Source organism: Scylla paramamosain, chromosome 15 (assembly GCF_035594125.1).
Source record: "Scylla paramamosain isolate STU-SP2022 chromosome 15, ASM3559412v1, whole genome shotgun sequence".
NCBI lineage: Eukaryota > Metazoa > Arthropoda > Malacostraca > Decapoda > Portunidae > Scylla > Scylla paramamosain.
Window position 1 is genome coordinate 11,781,012 of NC_087165.1, and position 26,415 is coordinate 11,807,426.

General features: G+C 44.3%; 2 protein-coding genes across 12 annotated transcripts in view; one reads left to right on the forward strand and one right to left on the reverse strand.

The window, feature by feature from the left end:
* Positions 1-7,926, reverse strand: part of LOC135107440 (actin-related protein 5-like) — a 41,224-nt gene extending 33,298 nt beyond the window's left edge. The window contains exon 1 of the mRNA XM_064017309.1: positions 7,884-7,926. Coding sequence (XP_063873379.1) covers positions 7,884-7,911 — 28 coding nt within the window. The 5' untranslated portion in view covers positions 7,912-7,926. The remainder of the gene's footprint in view (positions 1-7,883) is intronic.
* LOC135107438 (leupaxin-like) overlaps positions 1-26,415 on the forward strand; it is a 95,709-nt gene that overhangs the window by 13,314 nt on the left and 55,980 nt on the right. For 3 of the 11 annotated variants that reach the window (XR_010271779.1, XR_010271780.1, XM_064017300.1), the window contains exon 1: positions 20,677-26,243. The exons of 2 other annotated variants lie outside the window; for them this stretch is intronic. Coding sequence is in view for 5 of the 9 variants with exons in the window: in XM_064017300.1 (XP_063873370.1) it covers positions 21,764-26,243 (4,480 nt within the window). In the remaining 4 variants the exon portion in view is untranslated. Of the gene's footprint in view, positions 1-9,055; positions 9,357-20,676; positions 26,244-26,415 lie in introns of those variants that run through there. 6 more of the 11 variants (XR_010271777.1, XR_010271778.1, XM_064017301.1 and 3 more) reach the window with 5 other exon arrangements.

Below are 26,415 nucleotides of genomic sequence, written 5' to 3' on the forward strand. Positions count from 1 at the left end.
TGATTCAGGCGGGTGATAGGACGTGATCTGACATGATTCTGTATGTGGTCACGTGTTGAGTAACGAATGTGAATGACCATTCAGGAACAGGAGTCCGTTGCCTGCAACAGTAACAACAAAATAGGAGTTTGGTTTTCGGATATTCAACATATTTCGCCTCTGCTCAGCTTGTAGTCTTGTGGATTCTTGAAAGTATTTCCCATGAGAGAGAGAGAGAGAGAGAGAGAGAGAGAGAGAGAGAAGAGAGAGAGAGAGAGAGAGAGAGAGAGAGAGAGAGAGAGAGAGTTAATGAAGCATCGAACACTCGACGTATCACCGGCACTATGCATGAAGGATGGTACTTGGGTTAATTAGACCGAACAATAACTGACAGCCTCCGGTGATCCCAGTGGTGTCCGTCAAGGTGGATGAGCGGTGAGAAGTAGCAGCAAGTCCCTCAACCTCCCTGATGGGGCGGCCTTAGGTGGTAATTACCAATGCCTTAAGGACCCTGGTAATTGGTTGTGAGTCAGGCACGAGCAGCAATGCTTGACCGTGTGGTTGCATCACAAGCACCTCCTTTCTTTCGTTTGCTTTCATTATTTTAGGCTGTCAGAAACTAAACCTGAGAATGTTGGTATTTCTTTTCCGACATTTTAATATGGTTCACACACACAGACACACACACACACTCTCTCTCTCTCTCTCTCTCTCTCATCTCTCTCTCTCTCTCTCTCTCTCTCTCGCTCTCTCTCTCTCTCTCTCTCTCTCTCTCTCTCTCTCTCTCTCACTCTCTCTCTCGTGTGTGTGTGTGTGTGTGTGTGTGTGTGTGTGTGCGCCCTAGATAGACAAATAGATAGGCAGATGGATAGACAGCGAGATTTGAAGGTCGTTGTAACTTTGTAACATGTAATGTGGACCTAACACAGACTAAAACACGGGATTCAGAAATCGACTCGTGACACTCGGACTGAGGCTGCTGCTGTTAATATTACCTGGCTGAGGACACACGCCACTTTATTATCATACATTTTTTTTTCTTTTTCTTTTTCTTAGCGGGACTCTCTGGGGCGGGACTATCGAAACTTTTGTCTTCTTTTATATTGTCATTCGTCCACTTGCATGAATGGTGTAAACAGTACAGAGATTAAAAAAGGCTTGTACCGTCCAAAGTGTGTACCTGGAGCCGAGATCGATTTTATACCAAGATAACTGATTGGTTGTTGTAGGGAAGAGCTTTCGAATGACAGTCCGTATGTTTTTATTTATTGATATACTAATTTTCGTTCATTGATGTTGCATAATTGTGAATATGAAATGTGATGAAGTTTACATACAGTGATGTCACACGGTAATTTAGTGATTATCAGTTAAAATAAATAGACTGCGGTTGATATTTTCTTATCTTCCAAGAAGACTGCACGCACGACATCACGTTCTCGGCGGCCTGTGATATAACAAAATGAGAACATAAGACATAAAAAGACTGCTAATGGCCAGACTTCACGATTCGATGCCTCATTTGTAACCCGCGCAGCTAAACACTTGCGCTCCAGCAGTTGGGGATTTTTTTAAATATTTTCTTCAGCTCAGTATTCTGTCTGCCGGGAGGAAGTGGCTGTTTCTTTTGGTTGCTGATTGTTTGTTGTAGTTTGTCTTGACGTGGTGAGTGAAGGCAGTTCCTCTTTACTCTCTCTCTCTCTCTCTCTCTCTCTCTCTCTCTCTCTCTCTCTCTCTCTCTCTCTCTCTCTCTCTCTCTCTCTCTCTCTCTCTAAGAGGCATCTGGAGTGTTTCTCAAGGTCCTCTCTGTAATTGGGTCTGCCTCCCACATTTAGTTTATTCCTCTATTCATGCTTCCTCTTCTCCTGTTTCTCCCTGTCCCCCTCCCTCTATTCTTCTCTCCACTTGTCTCCTTCCTGTCTGAATCACAGGTGCAGCAGGAACGGTTCATTTTTTTTTCCGTCACACACAATACACAATGGCGCCGCATATTTTTTACAAGTGGGATGCCGCAGCCTCTCTGTTTACATGAGTGACGTCACTGGCTATGGTGGCTGCCTTGTGCCCTTGTCGCACGCGCTGTACCCCTCACGCATCAGCGAACTATAAGGCAATGTTTGATACGAAGGGGAAAAAAAACAAAAAAAAAACAGGTGCTCGTGGTTATATTCTTGCGTGTTATGATTATGTATAAAGACGTGATGCTTGGCAGTGTGAGTGTCAGACGCAGCTGTGTGTAAATTGTTTGAAATTGTTTGTCTTCTCAGGGAATCTCCGAGGAACGTTTATGAATACATGTCACTATTATGAGGTCTGTGTTGCTGCAAGGAGCTCGTCGTATTTATAAGTCATTCATTGTAAATCTGTGTTTAGCTGTGAGCTTTCATCATACTGCAGCGTAACCATCGTTTATTCTTGATGGCAGTATATTATATACATGTGTGTGTGTGTGTGTGTGTGTGTGTGTGTGTGTGTGTGTGTATACTGTTAGAGAGAGAGAGAGAGAGAGAGAGGAGGAAGAGAGAGAGAGAGAGAGAGGAGAGAGAGAGAGAGAGTGAGAGAGAGAGAGAGAGAGAGAGAGATTCGATACCTCGCCCGGTGACTGTTTATGAAGAGTGAAGCCACTGGAGAGGACATGGTGCCCTGCGACCGTTTATTTCATGCGGCAGCGAGTTACATCAGGGAGTCCTTAGTAAACCACAAAACTGATGATCTTCAACTTCTACTTTAAGCTTCGTTAGTTGCCGTTGTTGTAGAAATACCAGTATCGGCACTACTGCGCTCAGTTGGCAATGATTAAAAAGGTCGTATTGAAACAGAATGGCGACGTTAGCTAGGGTGTGCTTTGCCTTCTTGGAATCCATCTGCCAGTAGGTTATGTCTTGCGTTGCTACAAGTAGGCGACAGGGACTGCTACGTGTAGGCCTGATGGGTTCTTGCAGCTTCCTATATTTTCTTATGTTCTTTTGTTATTACACTGTATGTTAGGGAAGAGCTCTCCGTGACTGCATTCGGTACTTCCATAGGTTGAGGAACTAGAGGAAGCCTGACAGCTGTTGCGACACCTGACAGGAATATTACGCAAGTGACATCACTCAGTCACTCTTGATGCCTGGTGGTCCACACTCACCTAAGCCAGTGGTGCGTGAAATATTGCGGTAAACTGTGAGGAACGGTCTTTCGGTTTGCCGGAAAATAAAACACCTGGTCACGGATGGTTAAGCAACACTCAATTACAAGAGGAGTAGGGTGAAGGTGAGCGGAGTAAAAAAAAAAAATAAATAAATAAAAATGTTTACCTTGCTGCTCAGCCAATGACAACTACCTAGGAGCTGCCAAAATGCCCTGCCTGCTGTTTGTGCGTACACGGGAAACGACGACACACACACACACACACACACACACACACACACACACACACACACACACACACACACAGAGAGAGAGAGAGAGAGGAGAGTGAGAGAGAGAGAGAGAGAGAGAGAGAGAGAGAGAGAGGGAAGAGAGAGAGAGAGAGAGAGAGAGAGAGTATAGGAATTAAATAAATATTTGCTTCCGGCGACTGGATTTATACTTCTTTTTTTATTTATTTATTTATTTATTTATTTAGTGTGTGTGTGTATGTGTGTGTGTGTGTGTGTGTGTGTGTGTGTGTGTGTGAAATACGCGTTAATTTATAGACGACGTATGGCCACTGAGTACTCGTAAACAGGCGATGCTTATGTAAGATTTAATTCATGGCGTAGAGGGCGAGGCTGAGCCAGGTGAAGCTTGATAAAATTTTGTGAACTTGGTGTGTTAACGTTAGTAAAGGTGTGTGTGTGTGTGTGTGTGTGTGTGTGTGTGTGTGTGTGTGTGTGTGTGTGTGTCTGGGCGCTGAAAGTAAAGGGTATGAATATTATACGCGAAGCTTTGAATATCTGAATGTGATTTCTTGCACATGTTTTGTTTGTGACTGAGGAGCAGCGTGGAGCGACCTTGTTACTGAGGTGGTGAGGGCTGCAAGGGAAGGGGAGGCAATGTGGTGTTGATCGCCGGTGTTGATGTTTCCATGGAATAATGTATTGCACGATGCTTGTTTTATGTTATTTTGTTATGTAAGATCAAAGTTAAACACACACATACACACACACACACACACACACACACACACACACACACACACACACACACACACACACACACACACACACACACACACACACACACACACACACACACACACACACAGACTTCATCTATCGTTCGGCATGGACAGGTTTGAGGTCTATTCATTCTTCGAAGTATTTTTCCCTGGCTGTGAGCGGTTACTGCCTGCACTGGGTGAGGGGATGGGATGTGTGGTGTGTGATGGGTCTCAGGCTTACCCACAGATCGGTCTCTGTGAACATTTATGACTTGCTGGATGTGGGGAGGGGGAACAGTTGGTGCTCAAAAGGGATCAAAACATTTCTACTAGTACTACAAATTTTAATGTTGGCCTGTTGCATTGTAGTCATTGCTCTAGTTGTCATCTGTTGCTGTTATTACTCGATTATCTAGAACTTTTTCTTTCGTAAGGGATTGATAGTACTAAACGGTTTTAGAGAAGATTTTAATGTCTGCTTAAATTTTAATTGTGATTTAAAAAAAAAATCAAACCAACTTGAATAATACGTGTAGGCCGTGAAACAAAGATCGTTTGCCTCCTTTACACCTGCATCATTACCATAACAAAAGTATTTACAAACTTGAATAGCCATACACCGAGCAACTTTGTATTTTATTTATTTATTGATTGATTGACTGATTTGTTTATTTATTTATTTATTTATTTATTTATTTATTTATTTATTTATTTATTATTATTATTATTATTATTATTATTATTATTATTATTATTATTATTATTATTATTATTACTTATTTATTTATTTTTTTTTTCAATTCACGTATTACAAGTCTTTCAGCCGTATATCGTCTTCTAGATTATGCATGATGTAAGATAAACTTTCCGCTGAGGTCCAATACCCTTCTGCAAAGTCTTGACGAGTGTCTTGTGCCCTGGAGGCCTCGGGAGTTTTGTCGAAGTTGTGTCCTGTGAGCCGTTGTGATTGCTGTGTTGGAAGAGGTGATGGAGAGGAACACGTTATTAAGATAAGATTCATGATATGTGTGAAGTGTACATGTTCTTATCTACTGTACATTCAAAGCCAATAAAGTCGCACAATATACAATGTTTAAAGAATTATACGTGCAACAAATCCAAGACCCAATCTGTTTTTCATTAGTCGAAAATATCATACTGTTAGGTTTTCCTCTGTTGATTGGTTTTATATTCAGGAAGACGCTTAATGCCGTGAGAGGAGACTAATAAGAGTATATCCGAGGCTCAGTGTGTGATTGTGTTCATTAAGTTCTTTATAGTCCTCAGGATGAAGAAATAACCAATATATGTACGTACTTGGCAGCGTGTCATGCTCTTATCTCATTATTTTTCCTTTCCTGCTTATTGACGTGTCTTCTGCTTACGAATCTTGAGTGGCAGGTACCGTGGCACTCACCAGACACTTCTGTGGTCGTGCTCTCATGTTGTCGCGGTTATCTTTATGCCTGTGGTCTCGGTCAAGTGAATAGTCAGCCACTTCTCCTGGGTCAATGTTGAGCACTTTCACATTAGGACGGCCAACACGGCTTACGACAAATTAATCATATGTCTAGGGGCACCCGGCGTCTCTTCCCGAGCAGCAATGAATTCATTCGTGACTAGCTTCATTGCTGTTGCATCGTTTGTTTAATTATGTCTTGGATTTTGCGCCATTCTTGCTATCACTGTTCATAGAAGGTACTAGATTTCATGTAGTTAACCTGGGATTAGCGTCACCTCGTCTGTCCAGCACATTTAAAGTGTTTGGGAATGTTTCCTGGGGACGGTAACCTGAAGATGAGTCTGGGTGTCACCTCTGCTGCTGGCCATGAACCGTTCCACGTGCTCTGTGCAGTTTCTCTGTTTCTCGCGTTTTCTTAGCACAAGCTTAACTAAGTTCATTTATTATATAACAGTATGTAATTATTTTATATGAACGTACAATTAATGAAGACACTGCAGTAATTGTATAAAAGGAGCTCATTAGATATGTAAACAATATGGCAGCAGACTGCTTCCTGAATGTTACTCAAGAAGGTGCAGTTTGTCGTGGCGTCAATTACTTGTAGTGGTGAATACTAGATGTGTTCATGTTCGCTGACATCGATAAAAAAAAAAAGACTCACAAGCCATTAGAACGAAAGAAAGGGGAGGGATGGGGAAGAAAAGCCCGCTGTCAGGGTGAGTGTAAACAAATGCATGGAAGTGAAGGTTTAATGTGTGTGTGTGTGTGTGTGTGTGTGTGTGTGTGTGTGTGTGTGTGTGTGTGTGTGTGTGTGTGTGTGTGTTTGTTTGTTTGTTTGTTTGTTTGTTTGTGTGTATGTGTTGGCAAGATGATTATAAGCCAAGCTATAGGACGGAACATACTGAGCAGGAACTAATTGGATAGAGCTAAAACAGGATGGGAGCACTTCACTGTGACGGAAAAACAACTGTTTATATTCAACTTTGGCGCCAGGAAGGGCGAGATCCTGGGGCTGCGTGGTTCAGGCTCAGGCACGCATTAAAGATGAATTGTGACTCTTATCTGTCTCGTAGGTACCATTGCTGATTTAATAAGTACACACATACACACACACACACACACACACACACACACACATTTTCTCTCTCTCTCTCTCTCTCTCTCTCTCTCTCTCTCTCTCTCTCTCTCTCTCTCTCTCTCTCTCTCTCTCTCTCTCTCTCTCGGCTTTTATTTCTCTCATTGAACATCAGTTTCCTAGTTTTGCAAGTAGTATTGAATCAATTTAACAGTTTTACTGGATTATTTCAGCCGTGCATCAGTAAAAACAGAGTCATTCGCTATCTGAATTATATATTATTCCAGTTAAGTGTTAGGGTCTGATGTTGCTGGCCTTTACTTTTCTTTCTTTTACAAATGGCGACATTACGCACTCTGTATAACCTGTTATCTCGATACTTCCACTCATGTGCCCTTTAACATATACTGTATTTTTTTTATCTATTTATTTATTTATTTATCTATTTATTTATTTATCTATTTATTTATTTTTTATTTTATTTTATTTTATTTATTTATTTTATTTTTTGACCGTTCAGAAGCTCCAGTCTTGTGTTCTCTTCATAGCCGTTTTGCAGTGTTGTTTTATGAAGTGTTTAGTGGGATTTGAGACTTCCTGTATTTTCCTCTATGGATGTTTTCCCACCAACTAAGCCTTAGACTATTTAAAGTTGTGTGTGTGTGTGTGTGTGTGTGTGTGTGTGTGTGTGTGTGTGTGTGTGTTAGAGAGAGAGAGAGAGAGAGAGAGAGAGAGAGAGAGAGAGAGAGAGAGAGAGAGAGAGAGAGAGAGAGAGAGAGAGAGAGAGAGGTCTTGATGGTGTTTCCAGTTTATGCAGCCTTACTTTGCTTGACTTTGTTTGTTACAATATAATTTCACTTGAGATAAACAACAAACTTCACAATTGTTTTTTACTTCAGTTTCTTTGGTTAGAATGATATTGTTATTGTCTTTAAAGATAATTTATGTACATTTCACTTGTTTATTTTGCCAACATCTCCTTTTCAAGTCCCTTTTTTTACATTACACATTGTTTTTTAATCAGGCAGTCAAGGTAATGTTGATGTGGCGATGTCGCCGCCTCCTTGGGGCTGTACAGACCAATACTGCTTCCTCGCAGGACATGTATGATTTGCATTACTTTCACTTGATTACATAGGATAGTCTAACAAGAATGTGTACGATTAGATTGCACTATCTGATTGCAGCGTCCACACGTACTCTGGTGTGGAGCGGAACGCGTGGTGGCCGCCACTTACCTAGACCAGTCATCCCTGATATGAACATCTTGGTCCCGTAAGAGTGTCTTCTGTCAATGTGTTCTTGCTCTGTCTGTAACTTGTTTCTCCTTCGGTTTTGTACAAGAAAGTAACGCAGTGTTCATTTGATGCATATATATATATATATATATATATATATATATATATATATATATATATATATATATATATATATATATATATATATATATATATATATATATATATATGCTCCTTAGCAGGTAGTGCCGCTGTATTTGTCTGTAGTAGCACAAGTAGGAAAACAAAAATCTGGCACTGTACTTCTCCCAGCCGCAACTTGACTCACGCTATCCAGCTTTTCAGTATTCTTACTCAGGCAGAAGTAGACTAATATGACTGTAAAAAAAAAAAAAAGACTGGTGCAGCTAAAGTACTGGCACTTGTAAATAGCACTGCCTTCTCTTTCCTTTCCGGGCCAAGAAACGTACTCGTATAAGTGGCCAGCGTACCACTAACCAACTTAGCGGGCTTACACTGAGAGCTCAACGCGAAGGCTTGAAGAGCTTTTCGCGATGGCAGGATCGTGGGCGTTGCCAGAGGTACGATATTAACTGTCAGATCCCAAGTGGTGTAAGTGGATCAGAATCTCTTAACGCGTCTTCAAGTGTCTATCAAGTATTATTAAGTGACGCGGACCCGCCTCGAGTGAGTTTGAAGCTCCTCCAATTGCGAAGTAATAAAGCGATGCCTATTTTCCTCCGTACCATAGAAGGCAGGGAAGGACTCTGTATGCAGGTGGGGGCGAGTAAGAAAATTATGACCTGTACAGGAACAATGCTTACTTTGATAGTATGCTGATTAATGTATCGTGTGTGTGAGAGAGAGAGAGAGAGAGAGAGAGAGAGAGAGAGAGAGAGAGAGAGAGAGAGAGAGAGATCGTGTAAGAGGTGACTGTGAACGCTCATCTTGGCCTCAGCCTGGTAATGCACGAGCCGCGCCGCAACCTAAGACATTCTCCGGAGGGCTTAACGAAGTGCCGCTGGAGGATCTGATCGAATATTCTTGTTGAAAATTTTGCGTTATCGTGGTGTAGTATATGGTTAACTTTGGGTGTATAGACTGGAGCCCACTCTCGACAACATACGATATTTTTTCTTAAAGTCAGTTCGTTTGTGCGATATGGTTTACAGCGTTATTGTAAGAGTGCCCCCAAACAGCACACATCCCTCGGAACGTTAAAAAGCTAGTTGTCATGATTGAAAGCTAGAAAAGTGTGAAAAAAAAGAAAAAAAAAGTGAATAGCAAATACAAACGGTGGATTTCAGTATCTATCGCTTTGACACCAAACTCTGGGATAAGACCACTGTGGCATTCCTCGAGCCGCAAAGGACTCCTCCGCGGCCAGCATGGACAGGACGCAGTACGGAAAACAGGCTTCGGACTCCTACAAGCCTTATGACCTGGCCTGCAAGAAGCGGCCCGCCCCTGGATGTGAGTACCGGCCCTGCATCTCAGGCGGGGACAGCCATGCCCGTCTTCCATTATGTTTAGCGAAACTTTTGAGGAGCGCGGTGACTTGTTGAAGGGTTCTGTTATCTTGCATGCCACACTCACCGCCCTCATGCTGCCCTCATGCCTCCTTACCTTGCACTGTCTTATTGTTTTCTGCTTACCTCTAATGTTATTTTGCTAACATTATGATCTGGCTTATCATTGTCACTCTTGACGTAGCATTATTTAGTTTTAACCCACATTTTGTAATGTCTTACCTGTTCCGCGTGCCCAGATACAAAGTACGCAAGTGCTGCGTTATGTTCATGAGAGCGTGCATGTTGTAACACTTAAGCCTGACAATATAATGGATACAATACTTCAGTATCGCACAGTATCGACATTTTTCTAGCAGAGCTTCTTACATTTATTTAAGGCGATCAAATTGATATAGTTAGCCATTGAAAAAGATGATAATACATAGAATGGCTAAAGAAACCGAGCCCTTTCTAGGGTAGACTAAAATATCTTTTTTTTTTTTTTTTGCTGGTGAGGGGGCTGGGGCCTGTTTAGTATGTATATGTTTATGTACGTAGTGCATAGCACTTCAGAAAAAAAATATACTAAAAGAAGGTAAAATTCTCTTCTAAAGTGCGATTTGTGGGGAAACTAACGTGTTTTTTTTGGTCTTGATCTTATACAGTTTTATATATATATATATATATATATATATATATATATATATATATATATATATATATATATATATATATATATACCAGTATTTCTACTGACATTGCAACACTGAATATCTAAACGAAAGGTACTTTGTATAAATAACAAATTATGAATTTCTAAATGTCTTAGGTGTCTTGTACTACAGTAGCCTACACATGAACTGAGACAGTGAAGTTGTGGTCAAAAAGTCCTGCGACTTTAGCGAGGATGTGATGTCAGGGCAAGAGCCGCCACGAAGATCCACGCATGGAGCCTTGGGGTGCATGCATGCTGCCTGCTCGCTTGTGGGGTAAACGTGCTCTGACCGATGAGGCCAATTAGGATAAAGTTGCAGCTTCCTCTCTCCGTTCTGATGGCGCTACACCAGCGCTTCTCAACCTTCCCCGACCTCACCATCCCTGCATTCAAGTCTAGGCTGTCCAGCACTCCTTTACTGTAGCCAACATTTATCTACAGAAGGCCATAAAGCTTAATAATGTGGACGTCCTAACAAGTGCAAAATATTTTGCACATATAGAATATTTTCATCACTATGCTGAAATACATTAACAGCTGAAAGTGAGGATAAATTTTATCAAATAAAATGATACACCCGTATTAAAAAGTATCCTTTCGATACGTTTGTATTCATTTCGAAAAAAAAGTATTATAATTTTATATATATATATATATATATATATATATATATATATATATATATATATATATATATATATATATATATATATATATATATATATATATATATATATATATATATATATATATATATATATGCCCGCAGTATTTACCGGCATCCCCTACAGCTAATTTAATTATTCCCTGTGGGGATAAAATAAAAAAAAAAAAAACACTACCGCCGGACTAGTACAAGTCGATGTGATGATATGGTGACGGGCAGGCTTCAGAGTTTTTGAGTCTGCAGACGAGACTACTCTGGCAATTGAATGTATAGCAAGATTAAAGATAGGGGGATGAACATGAAACAGACTAGAGGTGAGAAGAATAAGAGAGAATGCTGGCAGAGATTGGCGTTGTGCTGTGGAGAACAAGAGTGTGATCTTGGTGGTGAAGGGAACTGGCGATCGCGAGTGCAGAGACGTAGGAAAGATACGTACAGATGTAGCGTTGGGGGAGGACAGGCGTGGTGTTGGGAGAGGGACAGGCGTAATGTTGAGGGAAGGACAGGAGTGGTGTTGGGGGAGGGACAGGCGTGGTGTTGGGAAAAAGAAAGTGTAAAATGTTGGGTGAAGAAGACGTGCTGTTGGTGTTAGTAGTAGTAGTGTTGGATAATGGAGAAATCATAAGACATGGCAAAAGAGGAACAAACACTAAAACCGTTGTGTATGTGAGAGAACGGCAGGATGGAGCAGACACAAGATTAGAGAGAGAGAAAAAAAAAGGACCACTGTTTTAGTACTGAGAAATAGCGATAGGGAATGCGATAAGGGGCGGTGGCTGGCTAAGAAGGCATGACTCAGATGGCGGGAAAGGGTGATGGGGGGGGGATGGAGTGACGCAACCTCCACACACACACACACACACACACACACACACACACACACACACACACATAGCTCCCCTCCGCCAGTTGTCGGCGGCGATACGCGACAACAGAGTATTTAACATTGCTAGATTATCTTTTATTCTTATTATTATCTTGAGCTTTTCTTATTTTCCTTGTCCACATTTTCTATTTTAAACAACAGAGATGTTGAGATTATATTCTTGATCGTTGTCATAAATGTTTCTTGAACTTGTGCGTGACCTTGAGGGAGACGGCTACGGTGCCAGATGTCGGAGTAGGCCAAGGGGCGAGGGGAGTGTCACTGCGCCATCACCACTGAGGAGTGGCACGTAGTGCAGGAAGGGACTGAAGAGCAGCTTGTAATAAATTTGTGAGCAAAGGCTAATATATTAGAGGATTCCAAAGGTTGAGGTGGTCCTTTTTAAAGAGTCTGGTGTGTGTGTGTGTGTGTTAAGCCCAGGGCCCTGTCGCTCTCCCTCTGCCACAACCACAGCCACAACCGTCCTACTTTCAACATGACTTCATCGCCTTTTGTTCTCTCTCTCTCTCTCTCTCTCTCTCTCTCTCTCTCTCTCTCTCTCTCTCTCTCTCTCTCTCTCTCTCTCTCTCTCTCTCTCTCTCTCTCTCTCATATATATATATATATATATATATATATATATATATATATATATATATATATATATATATATATATATATATATATATATATATATATATATATATATATATATGAATGGTACACGCATTCCTGTCAACCTCTGTCTCGACTTCGCTTCATTGATTCATGATATACAGTGTGTGTGTGTGTGTGTGTGTTTTGCACGCGTGCGCTCGCCCCTTCCCCTCCTGTCACATGACGCCGTCGCCCTTCTCCTGCGGTTGGCCACTGTTCCCGCTTTACCCCACTCCCTGTCCCGCCCCTCCACACTACAATACCCTAACACGGTGAGTCGATAGCCTGCCCGATGCCATGTGCTGCCAGCCGTCGCTATCATTTGTGATGGAATTATTATGGACGAGCTTCATGCTTCTGAATGTTGTAAACTATTTTCTATTCCTTTTCGTCAAAGGTCAACGTGCTTGTCATGGAGCATGATGCGGTATGTGAGGGCGCTGCAGTGTCGCACGGCCAATATATTTTGCCTCGTCCGCAGTCTTATGTTGTGGATTTTTCTTGGCCGCCTGTCCAGAGATACCCTTCCTCACCCTTGCATGGTCGGATGTCTTATTACTTTTTTTTTTTTTTTTGGTAGACTAAAGATAAAACATTATGTGGTTAGGTTAGATTAAGTTAGGTTGTCATGTTATTATTTGACTGTCAAGTGTTTATTGTGAGATGTGAGGGTGTATTACTCATGCGCTTTGTAAACGTGGCGGTGGTGTAACCTTGCCCCTCCCTCCGGTGCCACTGCTCCCGGCCCCCAAGCCTCTGGCCTAAAGCCACACCTCTGTACGCCAGGTTGAGCCACGGCGTAAAGACCGTGATTCTTAGTCGTATGAAAAATCCTAGGAATATTAGGAAACACACACACACACACACACACACACACACACACACACACACACACACACACACACACACACACACACACACACACACACACACACGAATAAGCAGGCTAAAACAAGTGCATGGTGTGAATGAATTAATCGTCAAAGAAGCTAATTTTTCCGCGACGAAGCCCAGGTAACTCGCACACCAGGATGGCCGAACAGTTATGCACACACGACAATTTATTGAAAGACGTCTGACAAAAAAAAAAAAATAGTAACTAATAATAATAAATAAATAAAAAAAAAATGAATGAATAAATATTTCGATAAGGGATAATATAAGTGACGATGTGGTGCCGTTTCATTATTTACTTGCACAGATAAAGACAGTATGACTCTCAACAGACTATACTTATTTTTACTAATTAATAATGGAGCAGCGCCATATAGTTTGGTGGAGGACATAGGCAGAAGATTCAGGGTGGCAGAAATTGTGAGGATGGCAGGCAAACGGGGAAGGTACAGGGTGATAAAGGCAAGGATGGCTGGCGAAAGGGGAAGGTGAAGAGTGGCAGAGGCAAGGATACCTGACGAAAGGGGAAGGTGAAGGGTGGCAGAGGCAAAGATGGCTGGCGAAAGGGGAAGGTGAATGATGGCAGAGGCAAGGATACCTGACGAAAGGGGAAGGTGAAGGATGGCAGAGGCAAGGATGGCTGGCGAAAGGGGAAGGTGGACGTCTGAGATCGGCGACGTCACAGGACTGGCACCTCAGTAAACAAATAAAGAGAGGGAGGGAAAGATACCCCTGAGTCACTTCAGCTACATTATCGTTGGTACTGCTTGTATATGTGCTTGTGCATCAAGAATGGCTCGGTCTCAGAAACACGTGTTATAATGATTGAATAATTCTTCTGACGTGTTCAGCTGGTGGCAGGAAGTTCAGCCATCTCAGCCAACTCTCTGCATAGCAACGATAATTAATTTTGCTCCTTTGACGATTACAGCGTGCACCTGTCTAAACCTGCCTATTCATGTGTGTGTGTGTGTGTGTGTGTGTGTGTGTGTGTGTGTGTGTGTGTGTGTGTGACGTTTTGGCAGACATAGGATAGTAACTGAGCCAGCAGCTTCGTCAAGCCCTTCAGTATTAGGAGAGGATTGGTGGGGATGGCAACGGCGGCGGCGTCTCAGTGATGGCAATATCAGGAGTGAATTGAACTTGTGAATTTCACCGGAAAGTCTGGTGTGCCTGAGGCGGCTTGAAGTGTATCTTTATGTTGAATGCGCCACCCCCGACGCTCCTCAATGTGCGTCGCGCGCACTGTGATATATTTTCAAGTTGCTCTAACTTTGCAAGCTCCCAACGCGCGCTGTCAAATCAAGGTCCTTATTCTCAAACGTTTCTGCGTCCTGTCTTCACTACATATCACAGTCTATGATTGATGCTTTCAAGTGTGTTTCCATGGTTTTAATGATAGTTTGACAAGGATTTTGGCCCCTTGATGGGAAGAACATTGCGAGATTCCGAATATCCGTGGCCTTTGATTACTATTCTTCATGAAATCCCAAACCGTTTAGAATTATAACCTTAGTGTAAGCCAGTGGAAGTGTCAGTTTTAAGTGGAGTTCTATAAGAATACTTTAGATTCAGTGTAATCCACCTTGAACACACACACACACACACACACACACACACACACACACACACACACACACACACACACACACACACACACACACACACACACACACAGTTTACTAAAACACTGGTACTCGTTCATAATTAGATCAAATTTCTTGTTACTTTTTGTTGTTGTTGCACTGGTGCCAGATCTGCTGTGCTGTGGTGTGTGTAATGAAGGGACCTGTGTGGTTGTTAGCTAGTTGTGTGAACGAGTGAATGAGCGAGACTTGTGTGAGGCATGAATACGTGTATGAGTGAACGAGCTAGGCTTCAGTCATAAGTGTTAAGTTGAAGTGCGCGGCCTGGCGCCGAGAGATCACCTACCTCCAGCCTTCTGTTCACACCTTCTGTGAATAAACACCTGCACTGTTACCTGCGTTTCCTGTGCCCCTGCTGGTCAAGAGTCGAACATGGCGCAGTGAGTAGGATCAGGACAAGGCTGCAGTGGGTACGGCGCAGAATGGAGAAGCAGTTGGAGGCGCTGGCTGCCCTGCTAGCGCGACAGTCGGAGCAGAGTCAGGCTCGCGAGGAGCGTTTAACCCAGCTGCTGGAGAGAGTGGGGACACAAGCTCCCAGTCGCACCACGGCGAGCAATGAAGGCGAAACCACAGCCCGCAGCACGTCTACCCAGGGCGCGAGGTTCCCGACGTCCGCCACCATCATTCCTCACTTAACGGCGTCAGCATCTTTACGTGAGTTCGACACGTGGCGCCATAAGTTTGAAGGATACGTAACCCTCGCCAGGATAGACTGTCTCTCCCTGGCTGAGCAGAGGGCGGCACTCGCTGCTGTCCTAGACGACGAGTGGACCCGTACACTTCGCTACGGGATAAGCTTACCGAGAGACGCGGAGTTAAGAACCATCCTCGATGCAATGTGTGAGTACCTGCGAAGCCAGCGCAACATCATCATGGATAGAAGAGACTTCTACTCCCGCGTGCAAGAAACGCAAGAAGGTTTTGACGACTTTTTATGTGCTGTAAAGGAAATCGCCAATTTCTGTGACTTTTGCGACCAGTGCATAAACCATCAGCTGCGTGACAGAATTGTCGTTGGGACACGAGACGAAGTGGCTCTGAAACGCATGCTGGAAAACAAGAAACTCACCCTTGAAAACGCCATAGATATTTGCAGAGCATCAGAGAGCGCTAACCAGTGTAGTGCAGTACTAAGGGGCGGCTCTCACTCTTCGAGCCATGGTGTGAACGCTGTCTCGAACTACAGGAAGGGCAGTTTCGGGGGCTCAAGCCCCACGGGCTGTTATCGTTGTGGCAAAGATTGTCGCAGTGACAAAAGGGGATGCCAGGCAATAGATAAAGTGTGTCGTAACTGCGGGAAAAGAGGGCATTTTGCGAGTGTATGTCAGCAGACAGTGAGGAAACGACGAGGAGCTTCGAGGAGTTCCTCAACTGTCTCTCCTCATCGCGGTGCAGGCCCGAGGCGGGGAGCCAGTGCCAGTGTATACCAGCTCTTATCAGGCGTATACACAAAGACGGTGACGGCACGACCTGCGCCCCAGGTGCTCATTACCGCCACACATCCCGCTGGAAGAGACAAGATTACGTGGACTCCTGACTCTGGGGCCGAAACGACCGTTATTGGCCTCGACACGGCAACACTCCTTGGAATCCCGCCCTCCAGCTTGGCGCCCGCTGATGGTGATGGACTTTATGCTGCCGGTAATCACCCCCTCACCTGTGTAGGAACTTTCTCGTCGCACTTGCAACTGGGCGACAGGGAAGCTGAGACTGTTGTGAGCGTGGTGAAGGAGGTGAAGGGGGCGCTGCTTAGCTGGTACGATTCCATCGCTCTCGGAATCCTCCCCGAAGATTTTCCGGCTCAAATCCGACCGCTACGCAGGGAAGAACAGCGCACCGGCAACAGCTCCATCAAGTACCCGACCGCCTCGCAGCCACCTCTATCTACGCCCACAGAAGTGATCAGCTGGCCTCATTCCTACGACCCAACGCCACAGCAGCGTGCGGGGCACGCTGCTGCTGTGATCAAGGCCTTTCCCAGCGTCTTCGAAGCAAAGGAAGGTTTACGTGCAATGGCTGGTGGATCCATGGCCATCGAGTTGACAGACGACGCTCGACCCTTCGCCGTAACAGCATCTCGTACAATCCCTTACAATTGGCGTGAAGAAATTAAGAGCCAGTTGGAAGAGCTGCTTAACAAGGGAATCATCGAGAGTGTGGACTACCCTACGGCATGGTGCCACCCCATCGTGCCTGTCCCAAAAAAGACATCTGGTGTAAGGCTGTGTGTTGACCTGACACGACTCAACCGTTACGTGAAGAGGCCCGTGTATCCAGTGCGCTCACCTCATGACGCCATCGCCTCGATCGGGACCGGAGCAGTTTGGTTCACCACTCTTGATGCCAAGATGGGGTATTTTCAAGTCCCCATTAGAGAAGAAGACCAGGATTTAACCTGCTTCATAACACCTTGGGGTCGGTACAAGTTTCGGCGAGCGGTTATGGGTCTCGTCTCGTCTGGAGACGAGTATAACCGTCGAGGAGACCAAGCTCTCGGCGACATACCTAACACCATCAAGATCGTGGACGACATCCTGGCCTATGACTCCACCTACAGTGCGCACTTAGCCCATGTCATTCAGATTGTGCGGCGGTGTGACCAGCACGGCATCACTCTCAACCCACAGAAGTTTACATTCGCGGAAAGAGTGGTAGATTACTGTGGTTACTCTGTTTCTGGACAAGGCTACACGACAGACTCAAAGAAAGTTAAGGCAATCTCTGACTTCCCACGACCACAGCACATCACCGACTTACGATCATTCATGGGTCTTACAAACCAGCTTGGAAGCTTTTCTCCTGCTGTGGCTGCAGCTGCACAACCCCTCAGAGATCTCTTACGCCCGAAGAACAGTTGGTGCTGGTCTCCTAACCATGAAGAGGCGTTTGAGAAGGTGAAACAGTGTCTCGTCAGCCCACCTGTCTTGGCATACTTCGACCCATCATTACCAACGATGCTACAGACTGACGCCTCAAGGATGCACGGATTTGGATTCGTTCTCCTGCAGAAGCACAGTGACCAGTGGAAGATGGTGCAATGCGGGTCAAGATTTGTTACAGACACAGAGAGCCGCTATGCAGTAATAGAGTTGGAAATGGCTGCAATCGTCTGGGCAGTCAGGAAATGTGGCACCTACCTGAAAGGACTCCCTCACTTCGATCTAGTGCTCGACCACCGCCCGCTGATACCTCTCCTCAATAGCAAGTTGTTGGGAGAAATAGAGAACCTGCGGCTGCAGCGCATGAGGGAGAAGCTTGCTCAGTATTCTTTCACAGCAAGCTGGCAAAAGGGATCGACACACTGTGTGCCCGACGCCCTCTCACGTGCTCCAGTACAGGACCCAGTGGTGGAAGAGGATGCTGCTACTTCTGGTGACCTCGACCCTCTCCACTCAGCGGTCATCTCAGCGTTATCTGCCACCAATGAGGACGGCGTCCGCTTAGCACCACTCCAGGATCAGACTGTGGAAATGGTACGTGCCGCAGCAGCAAGAGACGGGGAGTACTGCTTGCTCAAGAACGTCATCATCGAGGGCTTCCCTGATCATTGCCACGACCTCGATCACCGCTTGCGTACGTACTGGCCGGTGCGCAGTCTGCTGGCCGTAGACGACGACCTGGTGGTTTACGGGCCGAGGCTTCTTATTCCTCACAGCCTCCGCCGAGAAACACTAGAGCGACTCCATGACAGTCATCAGGGGATGGAGCGCACCAAGCGACGGGCCCGACAAACGGTGTACTGGCCTGGTATGGACAGAGACGTTGAGAACGTCGTTTCTGGATGCTCACTATGCCGTCCACTCCTACCAAGCCAAGCCAACGAACCTCTCTGGCAGGACACGGACACACCCAGCAGGGTGTTTGAGTCAGTTTCTGCAGACTACTTCCACGCAGCAGGCCGTACATACCTCGTGTATGTAGATCGCTTGTCTGGGTGGCCTCACGTGTCTGCATGCTCACGTCCAGCATCGGCTGATCAGCTCGTTCGTGTCCTTCGGGGTGTGTTCGCCGACACGGGCGTGCCTGTTCTCCTGAGGACTGACGGTGGACCGCAGTTCACTTCTTCATCGGTACGGCGCTTCCTGGCTCGATGGGGGGTGGAGCATCGTGTATCTTCACCTCATTATCCACGCTCCAATGGTCACGCCGAGGCAGCGGTCAAGTCCGTGAAGAAGCTGATCCTCACGACCACACAGCAGGGACACCTGGACGAGGATGCGTTCGCTCGCGGGTTGCTGGAACTGCGCAACACTCCGAGGGCGGAAGGGCGATCACCAGCACAAGTCCTCTTCGGTCATCCTATGAGGTCCTGTGTCCCGGCTCATCATCGCTCATACGCTCAGCAGTGGCAGCGCGCTGCTGATGAGTGCGACGCCAAGGCAGAGCGACTGAGGAAGAAAGCGAAACTTCGCCACGACGCGTCCGCCCGTACTCTTCCTCTCCTGCACCTCGGTGGCCACGTCGACGTTCAAGATCACACGACAGGCCTCTGGGATCGCCTGGGTGTCATCGTGGCTGTTGGGCGAAGGAGAGACTACCTCATCAAGATGGGCAGCGGTCGCGTGATGTGGCGTAATAGAAGACACCTACGCCCACACAGACCTCTTGCTCCCCTTCCTGTCGAGCAGCACACCGCTCATGGCGGTGCAGCGCTTCAGCATCAGGGTCACGAGGAACACCACCATCCCGGCAGCCCGGAGCATCAGGGTAACGGGGTACACCGTGGCCGAGAGCAACCAGAGCGTCGAAGCAGCCGACAGCGTAGGGAGCCGAGACGACTGCAGGTGCGGTGGCACCGTAGCACCTACGATTAGTCGTACGTGTTCATTGTACGCTGTGTTTGTTTTGTGTATATGTACCGTGTTTTCTGTACTTCAATCATTGTAACTTTGTTTCATGTGTTACGGTAGCCATAACAAAGATAAGGAATCTTCCTTATGTCTCGGGGGAGGTGTGTGGTTGTTAGCTAGTTGTGTGAACGAGTGAATGAGCGAGACTTGTGTGAGGCATGAATACGTGTATGAGTGAACGAGCTAGGCTTCAGTCATAAGTGTTAAGTTGAAGTGCGCGGCCTGGCGCCGAGAGATCACCTACCTCCAGCCTTCTGTTCACACCTTCTGTGAATAAACACCTGCACTGTTACCTGCGTTTCCTGTGCCCCTGCTGGTCAAGAGTCGAACAGGACCTTAGCTCGCTGGCACTGGTATTAATATTTAGAGACTGAATGAAGTCAGGAAAAGGAAATGCAGAGAGTGACTAAAAATCCTGCATCACTTTGAGAGAAAAGTAAAATTGTCAGTACCCTCCCCCCCCCAAAAAAAAATGTTTTTATGAAGCTATTATTAGAGTATCGTGGAAGAGACAAACTTGAGAAATGTTGGATGTGTGACTGACCATTGTGGTGGTGGTGGTGGTGGTGCATAATAGGTGTTGGAAGTGCAGAAAACAAGAAGAGAAAATATACATACACTCATACAGGGGGTGGAGACGTAGCACTACAGAAAATGTTAGCGGGACTGCATTAACGAGAACATGCAGTATGAGCGTGCCAATGTGGGAGGAGGTGTAGCACGTGGCACGTAGCAGCGGGAGTGTTGAGGCGAGGCGAAGGTGGTGGGGGCGTGGCGACAGCTAGGCTTGGCAGTACGAATGTGGTGGTGGTCGACTATGGCACTAACTTGTAAACAAAGGCCCCTTTTAGTCCCAGAATAAGGAAGTGGACGGCACTACTCAAAGAAATATATTAACCTTGTAAGTTTTTTTCTACTAGGAGTGACAGTTTTCTCATATTATCAGAGAGACTTTAAATTTAACACGCAGAAAGTCGTGGAATACAGTGTCAAGAAAGATAAACAGAAGTTGCAGTGGCATGTGACTGTACTGATAATTTCTTAGAGGAAATGACAATACCGAAAAAAATAGATAACAAGAATAAAGAGAGAGAGAGAGAAAAAAAACGAGATTATTATTGAAAAAAAAAAAATCCACGTTACGACATTTTTTCAAGAGCAAACGTGTTGACAAAATTAATTAAACAACAGAAGGAAAATACACATAAGAAAAAAAAGTTAGATCATGAAATAAAAAAAAAGTGTCCTTATCTTCTCTACGACGGAAACGATGATATGAGATAAAACTGTTATAGTGCTGAAAAATTACAAGCAATGTCCAAAAGAAACCTGAAAGAGAAACCAAGAAAAAGAAAAAAAACAATGAAGCATCAAAAACACTAGAAAACGAGAGAGAGAGAGAGAGAGAGAGAGAGAGAGAGAGAGAGAGAGAGAGAGAGAGAGAGAGAGAGTATAATTCAGTCACCGTGAAGTCATATCCCAAACAAGAGTACTCCGAATCACATGTCCGATATAGATCAAGTGGGAAAAAGGAAAATAAGATAAACAGAGAGGGAAAGAGGAAAGGGAAGATGATTTAACACAGAGGAAAGAAAAGACAGTTTAAAAGAGGGAAAATAATTCAGTTTAACATAGAGGAAAGAGAAAAGAGTCTAAGAGAGAAGGAAGGAAAAAGGAAAGACAGGGAGGAGAGAGATGACAATCAAATATTTATAAAAGGAAAGAAAAGATAGTGTAACTGAGAGAGAAAAAAGGAAGACATTTTAACAGAGAGGAAAATGAAGACAGTTTAGCAGAGAGGAAAGAAAAAAAAAAAAAGAAGACAATCCAACAGACAGAAGGAGAAGACAATCAGAGAGAGGGCAGAAAAGAAGACAATTTAACAAAGAGAAAAGGGAAGACAATTTAACAAAGAGGACAAAAAAAAGACAGTCCAACAGGGAAAGATAAAAATAAATACATATATAACGGAGAAGAAAAGGAAAGGCAATCCAGCAGAGAACAAAGAGAAGACAATCGAACGAAGTATTATTAGATACTTAGAAAGAGAGAGAGAAAAAAAGAAAGTGAGGCAAAATGGAGGTGGACGAAAAAGATAAAGGGAACAGAGATGCGGGAGAAAGTGTTCCGTTGCAGCTGGGTGAGGCATCAGGAGGAGAGAAGACAGAGGACACAGAAGAAAAGAGTCTCGAAAAATCTTGCCCCTTAGAGGAAAAAGTTCATTCTGAAAATAAATCACAAACAGTCGTGCATGAGATCAAGATTACCGAAGAAAACCTGAACGACGAAGAGGAATCCCAAGGAATAAAAACAAAGGAAGGTAAGAAGAATGAGAAGAAAGGTTTCAAGGTGGAAAAAATTCAGTGTTTACCCGGAGAAAAGAAGGTAATAGAGGAGAAAATTGAGATCGAAGAAATAATAAAAATATACCTAGATTCTGTCGAAGAAAACTGTATTGAGACCAAAATTATTCAGAGCAAGAGAGACGGCAGAGAAAATTTAGACATGGGAAACGTAATTGACGAGAGACAGCGGCGAGACTTGAGAGAAGTAAAAGAACATGTGGAGGAAACCGAAGAAAGAGATGAGAGAGAAAACCTGAAAGAAAACACAACTTGGGAGAAGGAAATATTAGGAAATAGAGTTGTAGTTCAGAGAGAGGAATTAAGATCTACCTGGGGGGAAGAAAGAGAGTTTGGTATGAAAATAGAGGGAAGAGAAGGAGAGACGTTCACGAAGAGGGTTTTACATGAAATTATACCTGAAGAAAGTGACACGGACAAGGGAAGCGTGGAAGATAAAGTAATGATGGTTCACTTTGAGAAGGAGGGAGGCACCGTCAAGAAAAAGGGAAGAAAGGAAAAGAAAGTCACCTGGAAGGAAAAGGAAGACGTGAAGAAATGGAAACAGGAGAGAGTTTCCGCTAGAGAAGCTGAAAAAGTTGACATAAGGAAAACAAAAAAGGAGAAAAAACTTGAAGGAAGAATAGAAGGAAAATTTCTGAGGAAAACAGAAGAAGAGAGATTGGAGGAAGAGACGTCAAGACTAAATAAGAAAGAAAACACAAGAAACGAGGTAGATGTAGAGTACATAGTCAAAGGAAAAACAGATAATAAAATAATCCGAATAGAGACAGAAGAAGAAGAAAGAGAGAAAGGAGAAAGAACTATTGCAGAACAAGAATGGAAAGAAGAGAAGGAAAAAGCCAGGAGACAGAAAGAAGAGAAAAGACCTAGAGGAGAGAGGGAAGAGGAAGAGAGAGCCAAAAGAGAAAGAGAGGAAGAAGAGAAGGCAAAAAGAAAAAGAAAAGAGGAAGAGAGAGCTAGAAGAGAAAGAGAAGAGGAAGATAGAGCTAAAAGGGAAAGAGAAGAGCAAGAAAGAGCAAGAACAGAGAAAGAAAAGGAGGAAAGAGCAAGAATAGAGAGAGAAAAAGAAGAAAGAGCTAGAAAAGAGAGAGAAGAGGAAGAGAGAGCCAGAAGAGAAAGAGAGAAGGAAGAGAAAGCAAAAAGAAAAAGAGAAGAAATGGCTAGAAGAGAGAAAGAAGAGGAAGAGAGAGCCAGAAAAGAAATAGAGGAGGAAGAGAAAGCAAGAAGAAAGAGAGAAGAGGAAGAAAGAGCTACAAGAGAGAAAGAAGAGGAAGAGAGAGCCAGAAGAGAAAGAGAGGAGGAAGAGAAAGCAAGACGAAAGAGAGAAGAGGAAGAGAGAGCCAGAAGAGAAAGAGAGGAGGAAGAGAAAGCAAGAAGAAAGAGAGAAGAGGAAGAAAGAGCTAGAAGAGAGAAAGAAGAGGAAGAGAGAGCCAGAAGAGAAAGAGAGGAGGAAGAAAAAGCAAGACGAAAGAGAGAAGAGAAAGAGAGAGCCAGAAGAGAAAGAGAGGAAGAAGAGAAAGCAAGAAGAAAGAGAGAAGAGGAAGAAAGAGCTAGAAGAGAGAAAGAAGAGGAAGAGAGAGCCAGAAGAGAAAGAGAGGAGGAAGAAAAAGCAAGACGACAGAGAGAAGAGGAAGAGAGAGCCAGAAGAGAAAGAGAGGAAGAAGAGAAAACAAAACAAAAGAGAGAACAGGAAGAAAAAGCAAGAATCGAGAGAGAAAATGAAGAGAGAGCCAGAAGAGAAAGAGAGGAGGAAGATAAAGCAAGAAAGAAGAGAGAAGAGGAAGAAAGAGCTAGAATAGAGAAAGAAGAGGAGGAAAGAGCTAGAAGAAAGAGAGAAGAGGAAGAGAGAGCCAGAAAAGAAAGAGAGGAGGAAGAAAAAGAAAGAAAGAGGAGAGAAGAGGAAGAAACAGCAAGAATAAGGAGAGAACAGGAAGAAAGAGCCAGAAGAGAAAGAGAGGAGAAAGAGAGAGCAAAAAAGAAGAGAGAAGAGGAAGAAAGGGTTAAAAGAGAAAGAGAGGAGGAAGAGAAAGCAAGAAGGAAGAGAGAAGAGGAAGAAAGGGTTAGAAGAGAGAAAGAAGAGAAAGCTAGAAGAGAAAGAGATGAGGAAGAGAAAGCAAGACGAAAGAGAGAAGAGGATGAAAGAGCAAAAATCGAGAGGGAAAAGGAAGAGAAAACCAAAAGAGAAAGAGAGGAGGAAGAGAAAGCTAGGAGAAAGAGAACAGAAGAAGAGAGAGCTAAGAGAAAGAGAGAAGAGGAGGAGAGAGCCAGAAGAGAAAAAGAGGATCAAGAGAAAGCTTGGAAAAATATATATGAGATAGAGAAAGCAAGAAGAAAGAGAGAGCAAGATGAAAGAGTCGAGATAGAAAGAAAAGAGAGAGAAGAAAAGGAGAGAATCAGAAGAAAGGAGGAAGAGGAAGAAAAAGCTAAACGAAAAAGAGAAGAGGAGGAGAAAATAAGAAGAAAGAGAAAAGAGGAAGAAGCAGAAAAATTAAGAAGGGAAAGAGAGGAAGAAGAAGAAGAAGAAAGAATCAGAAAAGAAAAGGAAATGGAAGAATGGACGATAAGGAAGAGGGAAGATGATAAACTAAGAGCTCTAATCGAAAGAGAAGAAATGGAAAGAAACACGAAACTGCGAGAACGAGATGAAGAGAGAGGGGAAAGGAGAATAATTATAATGAGTAAAAGAGAAGACAATCTGGAAACTCAAATCAGAAGAGAAGTAAGGGAAAGAGACGTGACGCAACGAGAACAAGATAAAGACAGAGAAGAAAAGAAAATAATGCTCAGTGAAGGAGAGGAAGACCTGATCACAGTATGGAAGAAAAAGGAGCAGCGGAACATGTTAAGAATACAGGAAGAGAGAGCAACACAAAGAATGGCATTTTTGAGAGCTATATGGAGGGAGGAGGAGGAAGAAGAGGCCAAGAGGAGAGAAGCAGAACTTAGGGAAATGTGGAGGAGGGAAGAAGAGGAGGAGGAGGAAAGATTAAAGCGAGAGGAAGAGGAGGAAATAAAAATCAGGTGTAGAGTATCGGAGCTGCGAAGAATGTGGCTTAGAGAAGAGGAAAGAATTAGAATAGAGGAGGAAAGGAGAGCACAAAGAAGGAGAGAGGAAGAAGAGAGAGCAATAAGGAAAAGAATAGAAGAAGAAGAGAGAGCTAAGAAGAGAGAATCACAATTAAGAGAAATGTGGATCAGAGAGGAAGAGAGAATCCGCAGAGAAGTGGAAGAGAGAGCACGAAGGAAGAGGGAAGAGGAAGAGAGGGCATTACGAAAGAGAATAGAGGAAGAGGAAAGAGAGAAAAAAAGGGAAGCTGAATTGAGAAAGGTGTGGCTCAGAGAGGAAGAAGTCAGGCTGATGTGGAGAAGAGACGAAAGGGAAAAGAGCGAGAGGAGAAGAAAGGAAAAGAGAAGAATGGAAGAGGAGGAGGCAAAAGCGAAAGAGAGAGAGGCTCGGGCAAGCGCCATGTGGCAGAGAGAGGCAGAATTGATGTTGCTGTGGAAGACGGAGGAAGAGGAAAGTGCAAGGATAAGAAAGGAGCATGAGGAGCAAGTGAAGAGGAGAAAAGAGGAGGAGGATAAGATCAGGAGGAAGAGAGAGGAGGAGGAGAAGAGAGCCAGGGAGAGGGAGGAGGAACTAAGAAACATGTGGAAAAGAGAGGAGGAACGAAAGGCAAAATTGGAGAGGGAAGGAAAGGAAAGAATAGAGAGGAAAACAAATGAGGAAAACCTGAGCCGAAAGAAAGAAGAAGAGGCAAGGGCAAGAAAAAGAGAGCAACTCAGAATCATGTGGGAAAAGGAAGAAGAAGAGCGAATCCAGAAAAAAAGAGAGGAGGTATTAAAGGCCAAGATAATCAGAGAAGAAGAGGACAGGAAAAGGGAAATGGAGGAGGAACAAGAGAGGGACAAGAAACAAAGGGAAGAAGAGGAGAGAGCTATATTGATGCAGCTAGAGGAAATAATCGCTAAAATAAAAGAGGAGAAGAGAGAAAAGGAACGTGAACTATTGCAAGAACAGGAAAGGAAAATAAGAGCTACGTGGAAGAGACGGGAGAACAGGACACAGGTGATGGCGGTCAAGGAGTGGAGCAAAGTGGAGCAGCGGACGGAGAAAAGAGCGAGAAGAGTGGACGAGTGCTGGAGAGAGGAGGACGCGTGGTGGTGGAAGAAACCGCACGACGACTACATAAGTGAGTGGATGAAGCTGGTGTGTATACAGGGATAGGGGCGGGAGGACAGGTATACTGGGATGGGAGGACAGGTACACAGGGGCAGGAGGACAAGGATGGGAAGACAGAAGCACTTGTAAACTGATATACACAGGGGCGGGGGGACAAAATAATGAACGCGTTAATTTAGTCA